At 35.1% G+C, this 16,149-nt stretch overlaps 1 protein-coding gene across 14 annotated transcripts in view; it reads right to left on the reverse strand.

Moving 5' to 3' along the window:
• LOC131690386 (Ig-like and fibronectin type-III domain-containing protein 1) overlaps nucleotides 1-16,149 on the reverse strand; it is a 555,083-nt gene that overhangs the window by 84,334 nt on the left and 454,600 nt on the right. For all 14 annotated transcript variants that reach the window (XM_058976105.1, XM_058976110.1, XM_058976101.1 and 11 more), the window contains one exon: nucleotides 4,677-4,895. In XM_058976105.1, the coding sequence (XP_058832088.1) occupies nucleotides 4,677-4,794 (118 nt within the window). In that variant the 5' untranslated portion in view covers nucleotides 4,795-4,895. The remainder of the gene's footprint in view (nucleotides 1-4,676; nucleotides 4,896-16,149) is intronic.

The raw sequence follows: 16,149 nt of genomic DNA on the forward strand, positions 1-16,149 counted from the left end.
CGCGCGGGCCGTGAATCTGATACTGAATTTTTCGTGTACGGTTCAGATTCTAGAAGAAAGTGGGTTCTTTCATATCACTAGAGTTAGCATATTTTTGATTGGTATAAATGAATGTATGGATTCAAGTTGCTAGAATGGAAGGTAAAGATTTCCGGACGTGATCGCACGCGTTTGCGGGTTCGCGTTTGTAGTACTGAAATGTTCACATTATTACCGGACTGTTAACAAGTTTGTGCGATCGCGGGCGTAGGTGTGCGTAGATGATCGCGAAGGGCTTAAGCTTTCGTATGTTGACGTGTTTGTCGCGAGTGCTCGCGTGACTCGTGTGACTTCGCGTGTATAAATTCGATTTTGTAACCCAGTGGCCATTCATATATTCGCGTGTGTTCTTGAATGGCCACGCGGACCGTCATACTGATATTTAGTTTTCGGTGTACGGATTAAATTCTGACAGGGAGTGCGTTATCCCATATCACTAGAGTTCCCGGTCATGTCGCCATGTTGTCTAGTGGATATAGGAGTTATTGTAATCATGTTTGCGAGATCGCGCGCGTTGGTGTGTGTGTAATCGCGAAGAGCTCAAGCGTTTGTATGTTAACGCGTTTTTCGCGTGTGCGTTTGTGTGTGGTCCTGAACGATAGCGCTTGATTTTGATACTAAATTTCAGTGTGCGGTTCAGATGCCAGAAGGGAGTGAGTTGTCTCGTATCAACTGTAGTTCCCGGTCATGTCGCCATGGAACGTATTATCTGGTGGATATGAGCGTCATCTTTGACTGACCCAGCTGAAGGCGGGTGTAGAATGGCAGTATAGGAATCGAAAAGAAGAGCTAAATGACAATAGATGAGAGATGTAATAGATAAGATAGGTACAAGATACAGCTGAATTTATGATCGTCACATGACAAATATACATTGGTACTTTAAAGACTACTAATACTTGAATAACCAACCACCACACATAGCACATCCTTTCTTAATTATCTATTTGTTATTGGTTGATTGTTGGTTGTGAGCTGGTAACAAGAGGAAGAGTATAGAATAGAAAAAAGACTCAAATCAGCCCTTCCGGCCTCCTCGATACACCACTATCGAAGCGTATTGTAATCAACATCGTGAAGCGGGCTTCTTATATAAATCAAATCCTGAGTAGTAATAATGATTGCTGGATTATTAACATGAGAACTAATTAACCTCTAGTAGCCGAACTCGGTACAAAAAGAAACTAGCAAGAGCGAAGGTACTTATATTTAGATAACTCTATTGAATTTATCGTGGCTTGATGATGTTTACAATACCGTCAATCCCATCTACTTGTGAGAGGGGATGGGTCAAATTTATTTTTACGATTTTGCTAATTTTATAAACAATTTTTTGTGAAACTAGTTGACAATTATTTCAAGTTAAAATTAGCAGCATTTTTTCATATTAATTACTCCAATGTATTAAAATGGATGAAACTTTTGTACATTCATAAACCACTCAAATAAAATAAATTTAGGAGTTAAAAACGTGAGTGATCCGGACTAAATAATGCCCTACTTTAGGTCCTATTAACATTCTCGCCAAAGACACTCATAATGAACTGCAACCTTTGGAAAAGTAATAATAGTTGAACTATTTTAAATAACAAATTTGGCGTCTTCACCGAATAACAATTACGTCAAGAAATGGACGAAAAGATTTATTATGGCAGAAATATGTTTTCCCTAAATCGTAAAACATATGGGTCATTCCACGTCAGATTTACAACAAAAATTTTGATTCCTTCCAAAAAAATTTCTTGCATTCTTTAGCAAGAAATAATTGACACGAATTTTTTTGTTTTGCTGAATATGATATTTTTTCAAGTTATTAGTTTTTGAACTTTTGAAGTTTAATAAATTGAACATTTTTCAATCACTGATAACTCGGAAACGATTCGATTTATGGAAAAAATATGAAATAAAAAAGTTGCGTTTTCAAATAAGCTTACCAAAAAAAAAAAAAAAAATATACAAAAAAATATGTTTTGTTATATAACTTATAAAATTTGCAATTATTTGAAACAAATTTAACTTGCTTATTATTTTCTTTAAATATTAAGAATCATGTTAAAAAGATTGTATAAAAATTTGGGAGCGAATATCAAAATACTTTGCGAGATATTGCAATTATAAATTTAAAACAAGGTTATTTTACACTAAACGCCCAGTGATAGGCCTGTTATAATTGAACCAAATCGTTTCCGAGTTATTAGTGATTGAAAGATGTTCAATTTATTAAACTTCAAAAGTTCAAAAAACAGTAACCTGAAAAAAATATCGTATTCAGCAAAAACAAAAAATACATGTCAATTATTTCTTGCTAAAGAATGTTAGAAAATTTTTTGGAAGGAATCAAAATTTTGGTTGTAAATCTAACGTGGAATGACCCATATATATGTTTAAAAGCAATTTTTCCAATTTTACTTTTATCAATTAGTTACAGTTACAGTAATGCAATTTGTTTAACAAAACATGACGTATTTCAATTACAGCATGTTTTGCCTTTCTTATATAGAAAGGTTATGCAATCATTCGAAATTTCGACTTTTTAACTGAGGTCCGGGGGCGAGTCTCTTATACCAATTAATTCAGTTTATTGACATCGGAAAATATCTGAGTGTGTAATACACTGTGTATGTATGTATGTATGTATGTATGTATGTATGTATGTATGTATGTATGTATGTATGTATGTATGTATGTATGTATGTATGAGTCAAATAAACCCACAATTTTTTTTCTCAGAGATGGATGAGCCGATTTCAACAAATGAAATGTGTAGCATCGCCATAGGTTGCTATTGAATTTCAGTTGAATTGGAGTTCTGGTTCCGGCGTTACGAGTTGAAGAGTGCGATCACACAGCAAATTCCTATACACATAAACTGGTACCATCATGATGTCCAAATGATGCTATACATATTAAAATGTATGCAAAATTACTTGGTTTTGCGGAACTAGATCACTAATAATCCATCCAAGTTAATGTCACACCTATTTCTCGGCAAATTTTCGTTCGAATTTTACAAACTTGATTACAAATAAAGGATATACACTCCCATTGACTGCTATTGATTTTTTTCAGATCTAACTTTTGGTTCCGGAGTTATAGGTTGGTTAGTATGATCACACAGCAATTGTCCATATAAACCGTTGTAATTGTACTACCAGAGGTTAAACATCTATTGAAATGAACATCAAATCATTTCAATTTGCAGATATAGATCAACCAAAGATTCTTTAAAGTTATTGTTCACTAGCGGTCTTAGTGGCAAAGTTTCCCTAACAAAAAAAATATTGTCCACTATCGACAATTTCGGAAGGGGCGTGTCTCGGACAAATTTCAGAGTTAAAGTCATATCGGTTATTCGATGTTGGCTGAACCGATTTTCACAAACCACTTACTCAATGGAGGGTGTAGAATGCGGTTGGTTGTACCCCTCTCCAATTCCCCGTCCCCCTTCCGAAGTCTTATTGGTCACATTGACCAACATAGAAGGCTCCTTTCATTCCCGGCAAAAATGGCCACCTATAAAAAGTAACATACTCACATGCGTTTTTCGGAGATGGTTTTGTCGATTTTCACAAAATTAATCTCAATTGAAAGAGACGCTAGCCTCATAGACTGCAATGAAATATCGTACGGATCAGTTATATGGTTCCGGAAATATTGATTGAATCGTCCGCTCTCATATGAAGTTGCCATATAGGTTAGAGCAATTTTTTTTTTCAAAGGGGGGGGGGGTAAATTTCAAAACCGAATTCGTATTTTTGATGCCATATTTCTAGAGTTCTTAAGTCACATCTATTTTCAGCAAGCTCTTAACCGATTTTTACAACCTTGATTTCGAATGGAAGATATAATACTCCCATTAGCTGCTACTCAATTTCTTTCAGGTCTGAAGTTTGGTTCCGAAGTTACAGGGTGGTGATTGCGGAATTTCTCATATAAGCCGGTACAATCGTAATACCTCATAGGTTAAAAATCTATTGAAATGGGCATCACATTACTTCGATTCGCTGGCCTAGATCACTGATGGCGAGTCAAAGATTCTTGGAATATATAATTCCGAAAGTCCCGGGTTCCGGCATATTTCAAAACTAAAGCCACTTCGGTGATGACTAAACAAATTTTCGCACTTCGCTTTCTTTCATGTTGATCATTCCATAACCACCAATATTCCGTCAAATTGATGTTCATCATTTAATTTATAACATTTGTTCAGCCCAATCTACATTGCAGCAAAACAAATCCATCATTCGACTACACGCAGACAGACCGGTTCAGAAATAAACAACAACAACGGTTCAATAAACTGAGCAAAATAACAACTGGTACTATGCCACTGATGAGAGAGGAATTTTTGGTTCTATATCAAAGAACCCTGTTGGCGTTTTGATTTTGAGCCGCCCCATATTCGCTAACACAACCTGTTTTGATGCGGACGAAGTTTTCAACGCGCTTATTTATTCGGTTTGGCAATCATTATTTTTCCACCGAAACCTTCCATCGAAGATATTTATTACTGTTTGTCGCTCCCTGCACTAGTTACTTTCATAACAATATTGATTGATAGATGTGGATTTTCTAGCAGCAAAACGAACGCTTATTGCGATGTACTGCGGTTTATAATTTTTAGATAAATAACTCACCGACAGGCTCAACCGCAACAGCCACATTGCGAGTGCCGACATCGAGAAACATCAACGCGATGATGAGCAATGATCCTGTTGCGCTAGGGGTTCTTATATCCCGGAAGAACCGCCACATGTCGATAAACAGCTTTAGGCTGAAGATGGAGTTGAGTGGGGCAAAGCGTTGCGGTAACAGGTGACGATCCGTGGCGGTGGAATAGTCATTCAATGCGAGATCTGGAAGAGAAGACAATTTTGATATTTTAGTCTAATATATTAGTAAATAAATTAATTATGCATAATTTTACTCGACCCAATTCTAAATGCATTCAATATTTGAATATGCTAAACATTATTTTAGGAACTGGTAAATTGTTGTACAGTGGGGACCTGATATTGTCAGCTTAAGAATTTTTCTACCAATGATTTGATCAGCTTATTGCGTTCACTTATTAGCCTATTGCGTTTGATAATTTGTATTATGCTTAAACCGTTGAAAGGTCTTGATTTAAAAAAATTTGTTTGTCGCAGTCGTAATCAAAGAAACCTTCGCTTAGTTTTTTGATAACGATTGCTAAATATGGGATGAGATTATTCACTATCTTTGTCAAAGATTGTGGAGAAAATAAAATAGAGATCATATATATGGCGACGTAATGCCAAGAAATATGATCAATTCACATGAAGATATGGCTTATGAATCTTGTGCAACTTATACAATATACAATTCAGTATAATTTACAGCAAAACGAACCCTTCGATGATTTATACAAAAATGAATGAAAAATATTTTTTTTTTAATTTTACGTAGGACTGGTGTGAAAAATTCATATTAAAAATAATAAATTTTGATATAAAAACTATGTACAGTGGCAAGGGAAGAATGATTCAGCTGCATGTTGATCTTCATATTAACGTGTTTGGGCACAGTATGCATTTCAACGCTATCATATTAAACAGGTTCAGTAACATGGCTCAAATATATCTTAAAAGTCCAGTTGTCTAATCATAGTGTACTGAAACTTAACTTAGTCCTATGAAATGAATGAAAGAAAAAGTGCTCAGCGAGTTCATCGCTTAACTTTGCTATATTTACGTTGTCTCCAATAGTGTATTATTGATAATTACTGCTCAGATTGAGTTATCTGCCATAATCATAATATCCGAAAAATTCCTTGGAATGTCTGACTCGTGTCAGCATATTAATCTGTTATCATTTGCACTGCAGCCATCGATTATATCGTTTACTTTTCCCAACTAAATCTAGTGCAATTATATGCTAATGTAGGAACCGCGAGAAACCACTGAGTCAATTGAATTCCTTCGAAACGAATGAAAAGTAGGCAAGCAGGCAGACTGGCAGAATGTTGAATGATGAACAGATAACAAATAAAAACAGGCCAGTCCCGGCAGACAATTTTCACACCGTCATCCATGGGGGTTAGCGGAACAATTGCTTGGTGGATCGTGACTAGAATTAACGCGCAGTATGGCGAGAACAGCTGCAGCTACATACATATGTGGCGAGCGAAATTCACGACACACTGCGCGAAGTAGATGTACGATTCGTTGAACGATGTCACACGATAAATAACGACGCTGATTTAATGGTACAGTATATATGAAACAATGGATTTGCTATCATGAAGGCAGGCTACACCAACGTTTTGACAGATGGCAGTCGACGAAAAAAGTTGATTTTTTCAATTCACCGGCATTCTAATTGTTGATCCATTTGCTGATTACAAGTTTTTTGAGAATACCGGTTAACCCGGTTTTCTAATGCACGTGTTCTTGATTGATCATTTCTGCGATGTTTTTGCGATTCGCGAAAAAATGGAGTTCAAGGTTTTTTTTGTTTTTTGTTCTCACCAACGGAACGATAGGATCACTTGATTCACCACATAACGATTTGTGTTTAATACACATAATACAGTGTTTTTTAAGCGTTTTATGTTCACGGAAAATCGATTCATCACAATTTCAATCAAAAAATTAGTTGATTTTTTGGTTTCGTCTAGTTAATATTTGGGCGAAGTTTTTGTTGGAAACAATAATCCAGCGCTGTTGGTTTGATGCTGTCAGTCTCAGTCTCGGAAACTTATGACGGCGAAAAATGTTAAATGCTGGCACTAGTTTCACGCATGATGACTTATTCACCTATTTAATCACGGTTTGTTCTACTAACAGTTTATTGTACGTTATTAAAGTGTTTAGAAGTTTGTAATTAAAAATTATTTTATAGATTCACTTTGGCTTCTACGATTTTGAAGCTACTGGTGCACAAAATTTCAATATACTTTAATACATTGCGTAAAACATCTAAGTGCAATTACAACATATTCTACGTTCTTCAAATCATTCTGAAGCTCACATGTTGACATTTTAAACCTAAAATAAGTCTTGTTCGATGGCCTACATTATTTCAAAGCACAAACTGCTAGATGTTCTAGGAAGGAAAATAAATTAAGTTTGGCAAATTATTATCTTTATATTATTAGACGTATGTATGTATCACATATATCTACGGATTCGTATAGTTTGTATTAACATTGTACAAAACACAGTTGAGCAGCTAGCATTTCAAAATACGAATTTTATGACGTGTGACCTTATTTAAGAGCGTGATTTTATTTTACAACGAATTTTGCATCATAAGAGTATTATTTTATGTAATACATTTGTAAATATTTCACGCAGTATTGTATACCAATCATTCAATGACTTCATTGAACCTGAAATTATTGTTATAAGAAGTCGAGAACCATTTGGCTAAACGAGGTCGAATATTACCCCGGATTAAATTCTCTCAAAATTCTTCATTTTGTTTGTTTAACAGAGTTCTAACAGATAATGCCTGTGAAACAATCCCAAAAAATAGGATCGAGACTTTCAATAAGTTGACCCAGAGAAACTCAAAAATAAATAGGAAAAATTGAATAATTTTCCAGTTTCTATCCGATTTGTACTACTAAGAGCTTATTTTCATTGGTTATCAGCAGGCTTAAATTTTCAATAAAAGTATAATTTTTAAGATTGCTTTATCTTGCCCAAAATCTTGACCAAACTCCTATTTTCTTTTAAAAATGAGAAAAAATTAAGAAATAGTTCAATAAACTCTTAAATAACGTCAGAAGCAGTAGTCGCGCCAAGACAACATATTCACACGACCAAAAATGCAGTCCTTTAATTCAATATAGTCATATTTTATATCGAAGATATTTGGATTTTGCTGAACGTACTTTTTATTTTGAAGGGGAAATTCATTTTTACTGTAACTCAACAACGGATTTACTGTAAATTTTTTAGACTTCATTTTCGAATTCAGTACCCAATTTTAAAATGATCGCATATAAACCCCAAGAAAATTGGATTTTCGGTTCGCATTAAGAAATATAACGTTTTACTGCGTATTCACCGAAGTTGTTCGCGAGTTGTAGGGTGCCTGTCAAACTCAAAATCATCTTTTTGGTTCATGAAATGAAACACAGGCGGCGCTAGGCAATTCAGAGTTTTGCGTTAGACAGTCTATATAATCTGGCTACCCTGGCTTTTGGTTTCACTCTTTTTGATCTTTTTTGCAGATCTCTATATATTATTGTGTCTATATGTATTGCATGAAACCGAACTGTGAAGCAGTCTGTACCGAAATATCGAGAAAGTATTGGAGTTTTCCATGACAATTATTGTCTAAGGAATTTTACCGGTCGACAAGAAATTTCGGGAGAAAACAAAATGTGAAACATATAACCAATATGCCCAGATTTGCACTTTTTCACTACTTCATCCCATCTGCTTTTTACACAATAAACACATTATTTACTACTACTTTGTCTTGTTGGTATCTTGTTCGTAGGCTTCCTGGATTTCGTTATTGGTGATAATGTTTTTCTATGCCAAATTGCTAAACCCAGTAGCAAACCCGGTTCTTTCTACCTGTTTGAAGCGATTAGGGTACCTTCCAGATACGTGAGAAAAGTCACGTACGCATTGCATATTTTTACCTGACCTCAGCCGGGATCGGAACAGGTTCGGTCTGCCTGGTTGTTGCCGTTTCCCGGCTATTCGTATACCTTTCTTATACAAGATAGGCTATGCCTCAAAATTGAAATATAGGTTATGGATCGATGAATGAGGCCATCTATGACATTTTCATATAAACCAGTAACATCATGATCTCGAAATGATACCAAACGATATCAATGTGGGTATCCAAATAATTGTAGTTATATATCTAGGGTTGATGTACTAATAGTCGTATACTTTTGTTCGAAAATCGATGAATAGATCTATGGACGATGTTAATACGTTAAACGAATGCTTTCAATTCCTATTTCATAGAAAAAAATATAAAGAGTGCTTATTAACCAATTTACATGTATTCAAAACCTCTTGTACCACTATAGGAACACATGTACCAAGCGTGGTGCAATCGCTTTTTTGGTTCCTATTGTTGCCAATACCGTTGGTTTCTTATGGGACATGCAACTGTAGGTGCAAGGAGCTCAAAATTCAAAGAAAAACAATTTTTTCTATTGTTATTTGTGCAAATTGCAAGAATAATAGTTTCTGTATCGCATCATCTTAGTGTGGTTATCGTTGGTACCGTAGTTAGGCGTATAACCCACTACTGCAACTATTGCTACACCTCAACTATAGGAGCACCACCCTACCATAAAAGAAAACATGTTCTCAAATTCGTCGAAAACATGGTTATAATTCAAAAAGGTCATTCTGTTTTTATCGTTTCTCCAACTTAATTCATAGATCTAGCAATGTTGTTCTCGGGGTGTAGTTTTTGTTATTGAAAGTGTTATAGCAATAAAGATCATGACCCGATTTTCTTATTGTGAACTATTTCACATATTGAGAATAATTTTCAAACTTATTGTATTGGTGATACATAACATATTTGTTACGATTGGTGGTATCCAACGGGAAAAAGCGATCGAAAATTGCCCCCAGATGCGAGATTCGAACTCGCAACCTTTGAGACTCCAGCCCAATGCACAAACCCTTATGCTATCGCTGGGTATGATGACATCCCAGAAAGAAGATATGATTTCGCACTGGCGACGGTGATCGTACCCTGCCTGCAAAGCGAGAATCACACACAACGGCAGCTGACCACCCCAACACATTTGATCTATTTAATTTCTCCGCTAGATACCATATTTGTTACGTTTATCTCTATGTGCTCGTGAACTGAATCACGGCTTTGTAAATCCGGATGCTCTGATCAGTTTTATAATTTTCATATTTAAGAGATATTGTTCATGGTCTTCATACATCGTGTACAAATTTATGAAGCATTGTTCTAATGTTTACTTTGTGACATAATTGCTTCCAACAACTTTCTCCGATTTTTAGAGCTCAAAACAATTACTGCGCAAGTACAACAACTCCACTGATCTTCATCTTCCCTCATCAGGATTTGAATAAATGATGACAGGCTTAATTTGTGCCTATTTTCTGGTTTGCCGGATCAGATCAGTGTATTAGTCATATAAACTTAAAGCATTTTTTTCGATTATCGTTTCAATGTCTAGTTTATAATTGTTAACAAATTGATTAAATCCTACTCGATTCTATCGTTTATAATTGATAACAAATTGATTAAATCCTACTCGATTCGATCGTTGAGTTGGTGTATTCGAATGACTTTGACTTTGCGATAACGCTTTCAAATTCCTATAACTTCTCAGCGAGATACAAAAGCAAACGGTTTCGGTTGATAATTAATTCATCCGCTGTAACGTGACATTCTCCTCTTCGATTAATCTGAAAAGAGGCTTTCACGGCAAGAAGGAACGTTGGAAGCTCACTTCAAAGGCTCTGAAGTCGGAGATCGTCACCATGATGGAGATGGCTGGATGCTCAATTCATATAATAATCCGACTTGTCAAACTTGCGAACATGCCTTGAAATAATATCCCACACATAATCAAAATGTTCATATCTGGACATGTTTATCACTTGATCCCACCTGCTTTCCATACAATTAGCAATTTATCGTTTGCTTATGAATCCCCTTCGTTGTTGGGAATAATCTGATACAATTGGCCAAAGTACCGAAACCAGTACAAACCCAATGTTGTACCTGGTTTGCCATACTGTACGACTCCGATATGTGAGAAATGTCACGTACACATTAGGCAATTTTTACCTGATTTCAACCGGGGACGGAACAGGTTCAGCCCGATGCACAGTGCTCAAAAATCCGGAAGAGCTGGCTAAAACTTTAAAAATGAAGTTCTACCTTTACAGCTGTTTATTTTTTACATCATTTACCTCTCCATTGCACCATATAAGGATGTCGGTTCAACACAGATGGGTCTGTGAGTCACTGAATTATTATCGACAGTGTAGCTGTCGGAAACCTCAAATCCAATAGAAGTTTGAGTCAAAAAAGTATCTGCAACTTTCCAAAATAATACAAAAATTTCCAAAATCATATAATTTGATATAGCAAATAACTCTTTTTGAGAGGGTATATTGACATGTACATCTGTTTCACTTTGTAATTTTTTTTCCTTAAGAGATAGACATTTTGCATCTTCGACAAAGTTGCTCAAATAAAGATGCTCTGCAAACTTTCCATAGACACTTTACCATTTCAATAATAAATGAAAAAGTTATTTTTATCATTGAGTATATACCCCATTAAATTAAAATTTGCCACCATCACATTAAAGTGCTAAAAAAAGAAACCTTCCTGAAGACTTTGAAGTGCTATAACTAATAGTTTAGTCATAAATATCAATGTCCAGCTTTTTTTTGATTTCGTCTCACTGTGCGATGTAGTAAATCTTGCGAGGCCATTTTATGCCTTTTGCGAGCCTTATAAAAATTTTAGCGATCAAATTATTACTCACAAAACTGATAAATTTCTGTAATTCGTTAAGCTAAAAAGAGTAAGCGTGCTGAAAACTTATTTGTTTCTAATGATTATCTGACTTACTTGAAATGCCTGTAGTTCTCACTTCAGGAATCCAGAACAACTGATATTTGGTAAAGCATCATGCTTGGAAAATTCACTGTAACGATGACCAGTACTCGTCAAAGTTGATCTTAAGAAAGTTTGAATTTATTTGAAGGTATGAAACAATGATTTTATTACATCAAAGTTATAGTTCTTTGATAGTGCATTTATCAATTAAAAACAACCATTAGTTTATAAAAATATGTTGATAAATAACGGAGTTATGGGTTTCCTCCCAAACCTTTATTATTTTAACAGACCTGCGGTGATCACGATGGAAGCTCAACAGATCAACCAAAATAAAAAAAATCTAGTAGTATAGGAGTATTTCTCGTACCTTACTGATTAGTTTAATAAATAACATTTTTTCCAGCCTACGGGAATGTTTTTCTAAAAAAAATGATGCTTTGAGTTCTAAAAATTGTAATTAAAATGCTTATCTTTGAAACAAAAATTTATACATGAAAATGAAATAGTTAAGGTACAAGTAAAACTAATTACAATCAATTGAAAAAAAAAATTAAGAAAATTGATTCTGATCACGGAAAAACCATTTTTGGAAAAACTACATTTCGAGATAATCGAGTTTAAAATTTCAAGTTACCACTGCTCTTGGTAGACGAGACGCGCTACGAATGGCTGTAACTTTCGATCTATTGCTCGGATTTGTATAAAAAAGATATGTAACCCCTCAAATGAGAGGCAAGGTAGCTTTGAAAATATAGGGTGATGCTCATTGTTTCAAGACATACATCAGAAATCAATATTAAAATTCACTTCGAAAGTTCTTTACTGTCTTACCTGATGGTTATTTTATACTATCAATTTTGTATTGCAATCAGAAATGATATTGTATTAATAAACTAGAGTGGTCAGAAACGGTAATAAAGGATGTTTCTAACATATTTTTTCTAAAATTGAAATAACACAAACAATGAATCTTTATGCTGATTTTGGTTTTAGACCAGATTCGCTCGCAGCTGCAATTATTATATGGATTTTGTAAACATTGGAGCGAACCTAGAGCGATTCCAATCCAAAAACGAAATCAGCATTAGATTCGACAACCACAAATGTTCACAAAGGGACCAAATGTTCTCTTTCGTTTACTCAATTTCCTACGCCACCTACGACAGAATCGGAAGCTTCGATAGAGTGACAAAGTCACTGTAAAGATGGACTTGTCTGTCTATACCTGGACACATGCTAGTGAACTAGGGTGATTCGAAGGTAAGCTGCCTAAGCTCTACCCTCATTAGCAGAAGACAAAAATTAAGCCCGTACGATATTAAGCCTGTTCGAATGACCCTGCCACTTCTAGTTTTTCCGATCTGATTACTTCATATCCTTGCTCTCACTTGAGTACTATGGCTCTAATTTTCATAACTTTCCCTACCCAGTAAGCTCTAGCTAATTGAATGTCGTTAAAATGTAAAAAATATACAATATTATATTATAACCATTCGCTATATTGTAACAATAACTCGTATCTTCATTTTACAATATCATATAATTTTACAGAAAAAAACGCATATCCTTAACGTATGTGGTTACCATAGAACTTTAGATTTTTGTAAAATATAGAGGATTCCAGATAAAGTTTTTATTTATGCGGGTAATCACTAGCCCCTGTTCGAGGTTCATAATTTTAATAAAATTTCAATTGCTTCACTGGATGATTTTGGATCGATTAGTAGCTTTTGACAAAATTGTAGACCATAAAATTGTCCGTCAGATTCTCACTTTTAGTAAAATTTGAATGTTTAACATGTCTAGTTGTAAAACGTAAAGTTGTCACAATAAGCTTTAAAATAAAAAGTTGTTTAGGATCCCGCGACGGATTATTTCAATTTTATTCGCAAACGAGAGGGGAAAACTTGTACTTTCATATCCCAATGTTCTAGAGATGTCGATTTTTTTGTTCGAATAGGTATAGTTGTTCGACTAAACCCACCGTGATGTAAATAAGTAAAAAATAACTCATCGCCGAGTATGCCAGTTGAAAGTTTTTTTTTCTTTATGGTCGAGCAACACTTCCCATTTCAAGCACTGTGACTCATATCCTGTCCAGTCACAATTCCCCAGCTTGTTCAACTGACTTTTGCAATATTTTATTTACATAAATTCTATTATCAGACAGAAAAATACGTCGCTATGTTGTTTACGTCGAATGCAATTTAATTTTTTTCTATCGACATGAAGGGCTCTATTCACTTAGTGAATAGAAGGAAAGTTTCTTCTAGTCACTAGGTGACGTGACTGTGAGAATGGGTCCCGAAATGTGAAGAGTCCTTTGCTTTCCTTTTGAGTGCGCAGCAGATACAAAGTAAAAATTTCCAATCAGGCTCTAATGAGTCTGTCTAGTTTAGTTTCAATTCCAACTTATAACTTTGTTCTATCTGTTCGTCTGTTTTGATTCATATTTTCCACCTTTATTAATCAATTTTGCGAAAATAATCAACAAAAACGTTTATATAAAAGTGTTTCCTCTTTGTTAAAACTGAGTATGTACGTTTTTATGAAAGATCGATGGTATATATATAACTTTTGCGAAACTTTTATCTTTATTATGTTCAAATACGCTTGTTGAAGATGAGGTAAAACCAATTAGCTGTTAAATTGTTGTTTGGGAATATAGAAAGTCTTAGATGTCGAATTTACCCACATGATACATTTGCATTTTCTGACGCTCGGGATTTATTATCGATTTTTTATCAATCATTCATTTATCTAGCCATCTTACAAAACAAATCTGTACTACACGATTCTATACATAATCAAAATAAGATTGGCTGTAATAATTAGTAAAAATATAATTCACGTCAAATATTGTACTATAATTGTAATATTAAACTAACCACGTCCCCGCAAACCCACGAAATCCACGCTATCAAAATAATCCAGCGAGTCATGATAGGAAGTTGGACGGCAGACAGATTAATTTATTATTCTACTCAAACAGCCGAGAGTCTGCTTAATCTGCTAATGCACTGCCAGCAATAGCTATAAAAAACCGGTCGCTTATGAATAAACAATCTTCATAATATCCGAGACTTGCCCGCAAGCTTACGCCGCGTATAGCAGCTCGGCGGCGAAGCTTTGACAAATACCTGTGTACGTAACATATACAAAGTGGCATCTGAAATGGACATTTACTTTGTGCTATCAGAAACCGACGACCGGTTGTACCGCGAGGAACCTAAATACGAGAACAATAACATGTGAAATGACTTATTGTGCAGTACTTGCCAACTCGTGGGTTCGGGTTTCTATTCCTGATGACATAAACCAGAGAAATGTCGTCATTCATTTTCTTTGTACGAACCGAATCGTACCGGTGTTGGTAGTAGGTTCTACTAATCCTGGATCAACCGAAGAACTGATCTAGGTCCAAGGGAAAACCCGATAAATATGGTTAACCCTATCGTAGTGGGTAGAAACAATTAAATTGGTAAACAATCAGGTACAGAGTTGTTTACAACTGTGATTGTAATATACAGTTGTTTACAACGGATTGTAATATATTCTGATCCGTTAGTTGGTTGTGGAGCCAGCTGACACGTTTATTCTTTTTACAGATTGATTTGGAAAGGGGGTAGTTAATAATATCCTGTTTAAAATAATACGAAAAAAGAAGTAATGTTCTTGCATTCTTCTAGTAGTTGTACGATGCGTTTTGGAAATCAAATGTGCAGTACCCTGATCGAAAATAGTGAGGGTAGCATAGGAAATCTTGGCAACTTTGAATCTATCCCGTAGGAACAACGAACTTCCATAACATTAGGTCAAAACCCGTTTGTTCATAAAACCATATATTGCAATGGAAAGCTACTGTACTCCGTTCTTGACGGCTATTAAAACATCAGTATGACGAATCCAAGTGAAATGCTTCGTGCATGTATATTTACGCATATCTTACATCTAAACTCGCAACTTGCGAAATCATATTGTTGATCACATAGATAGAAACATTTCATTTGCTTAAAAAAGGATTGTATCATACTGTATTTGGTCTACACCTATAATCTACAGCAATTCGAACGGTCGATCACATTATTTGGAGCTGTTAAGATATGAATCTGAGGATTATATACACAACTGTCTTCTTAACAAACAATCTGTAGGGTTGTATGGATACCCCAACGTCTTGAATACAAGTTACTGAGAAAATATCCAGTAATCTAGCTGAGCAGTTATTCTCGACATTGAGGATGCTTTTGAAAACATGTCTTTCGAATCGATGAGGCGTCTCTTAAAATTACCAACTGGGTAAACATTACGTTTAGCATGCGATACCAGGCCTCCAACAAATTTGAAGAGATAGTTCTCTATAATATACCCATCCGATGCATAGAACAGTATGTAATTTTAATCTGCTGTTCTTATGTCACTGTGAGAAATCAAGGGAGAGGGAATGATTGTATAACCCAAAATAATGGGATTCATCCCATTCATTTAGTCAGATTTGTGGAATATCTCATTATTTTCGACTAAAATCGGCCTATTTCT

The sequence above is a fragment of the Topomyia yanbarensis genome, chromosome 3 (genome assembly GCF_030247195.1).
Source record: "Topomyia yanbarensis strain Yona2022 chromosome 3, ASM3024719v1, whole genome shotgun sequence".
NCBI classification, from domain to species: Eukaryota; Metazoa; Arthropoda; class Insecta; order Diptera; family Culicidae; genus Topomyia; species Topomyia yanbarensis.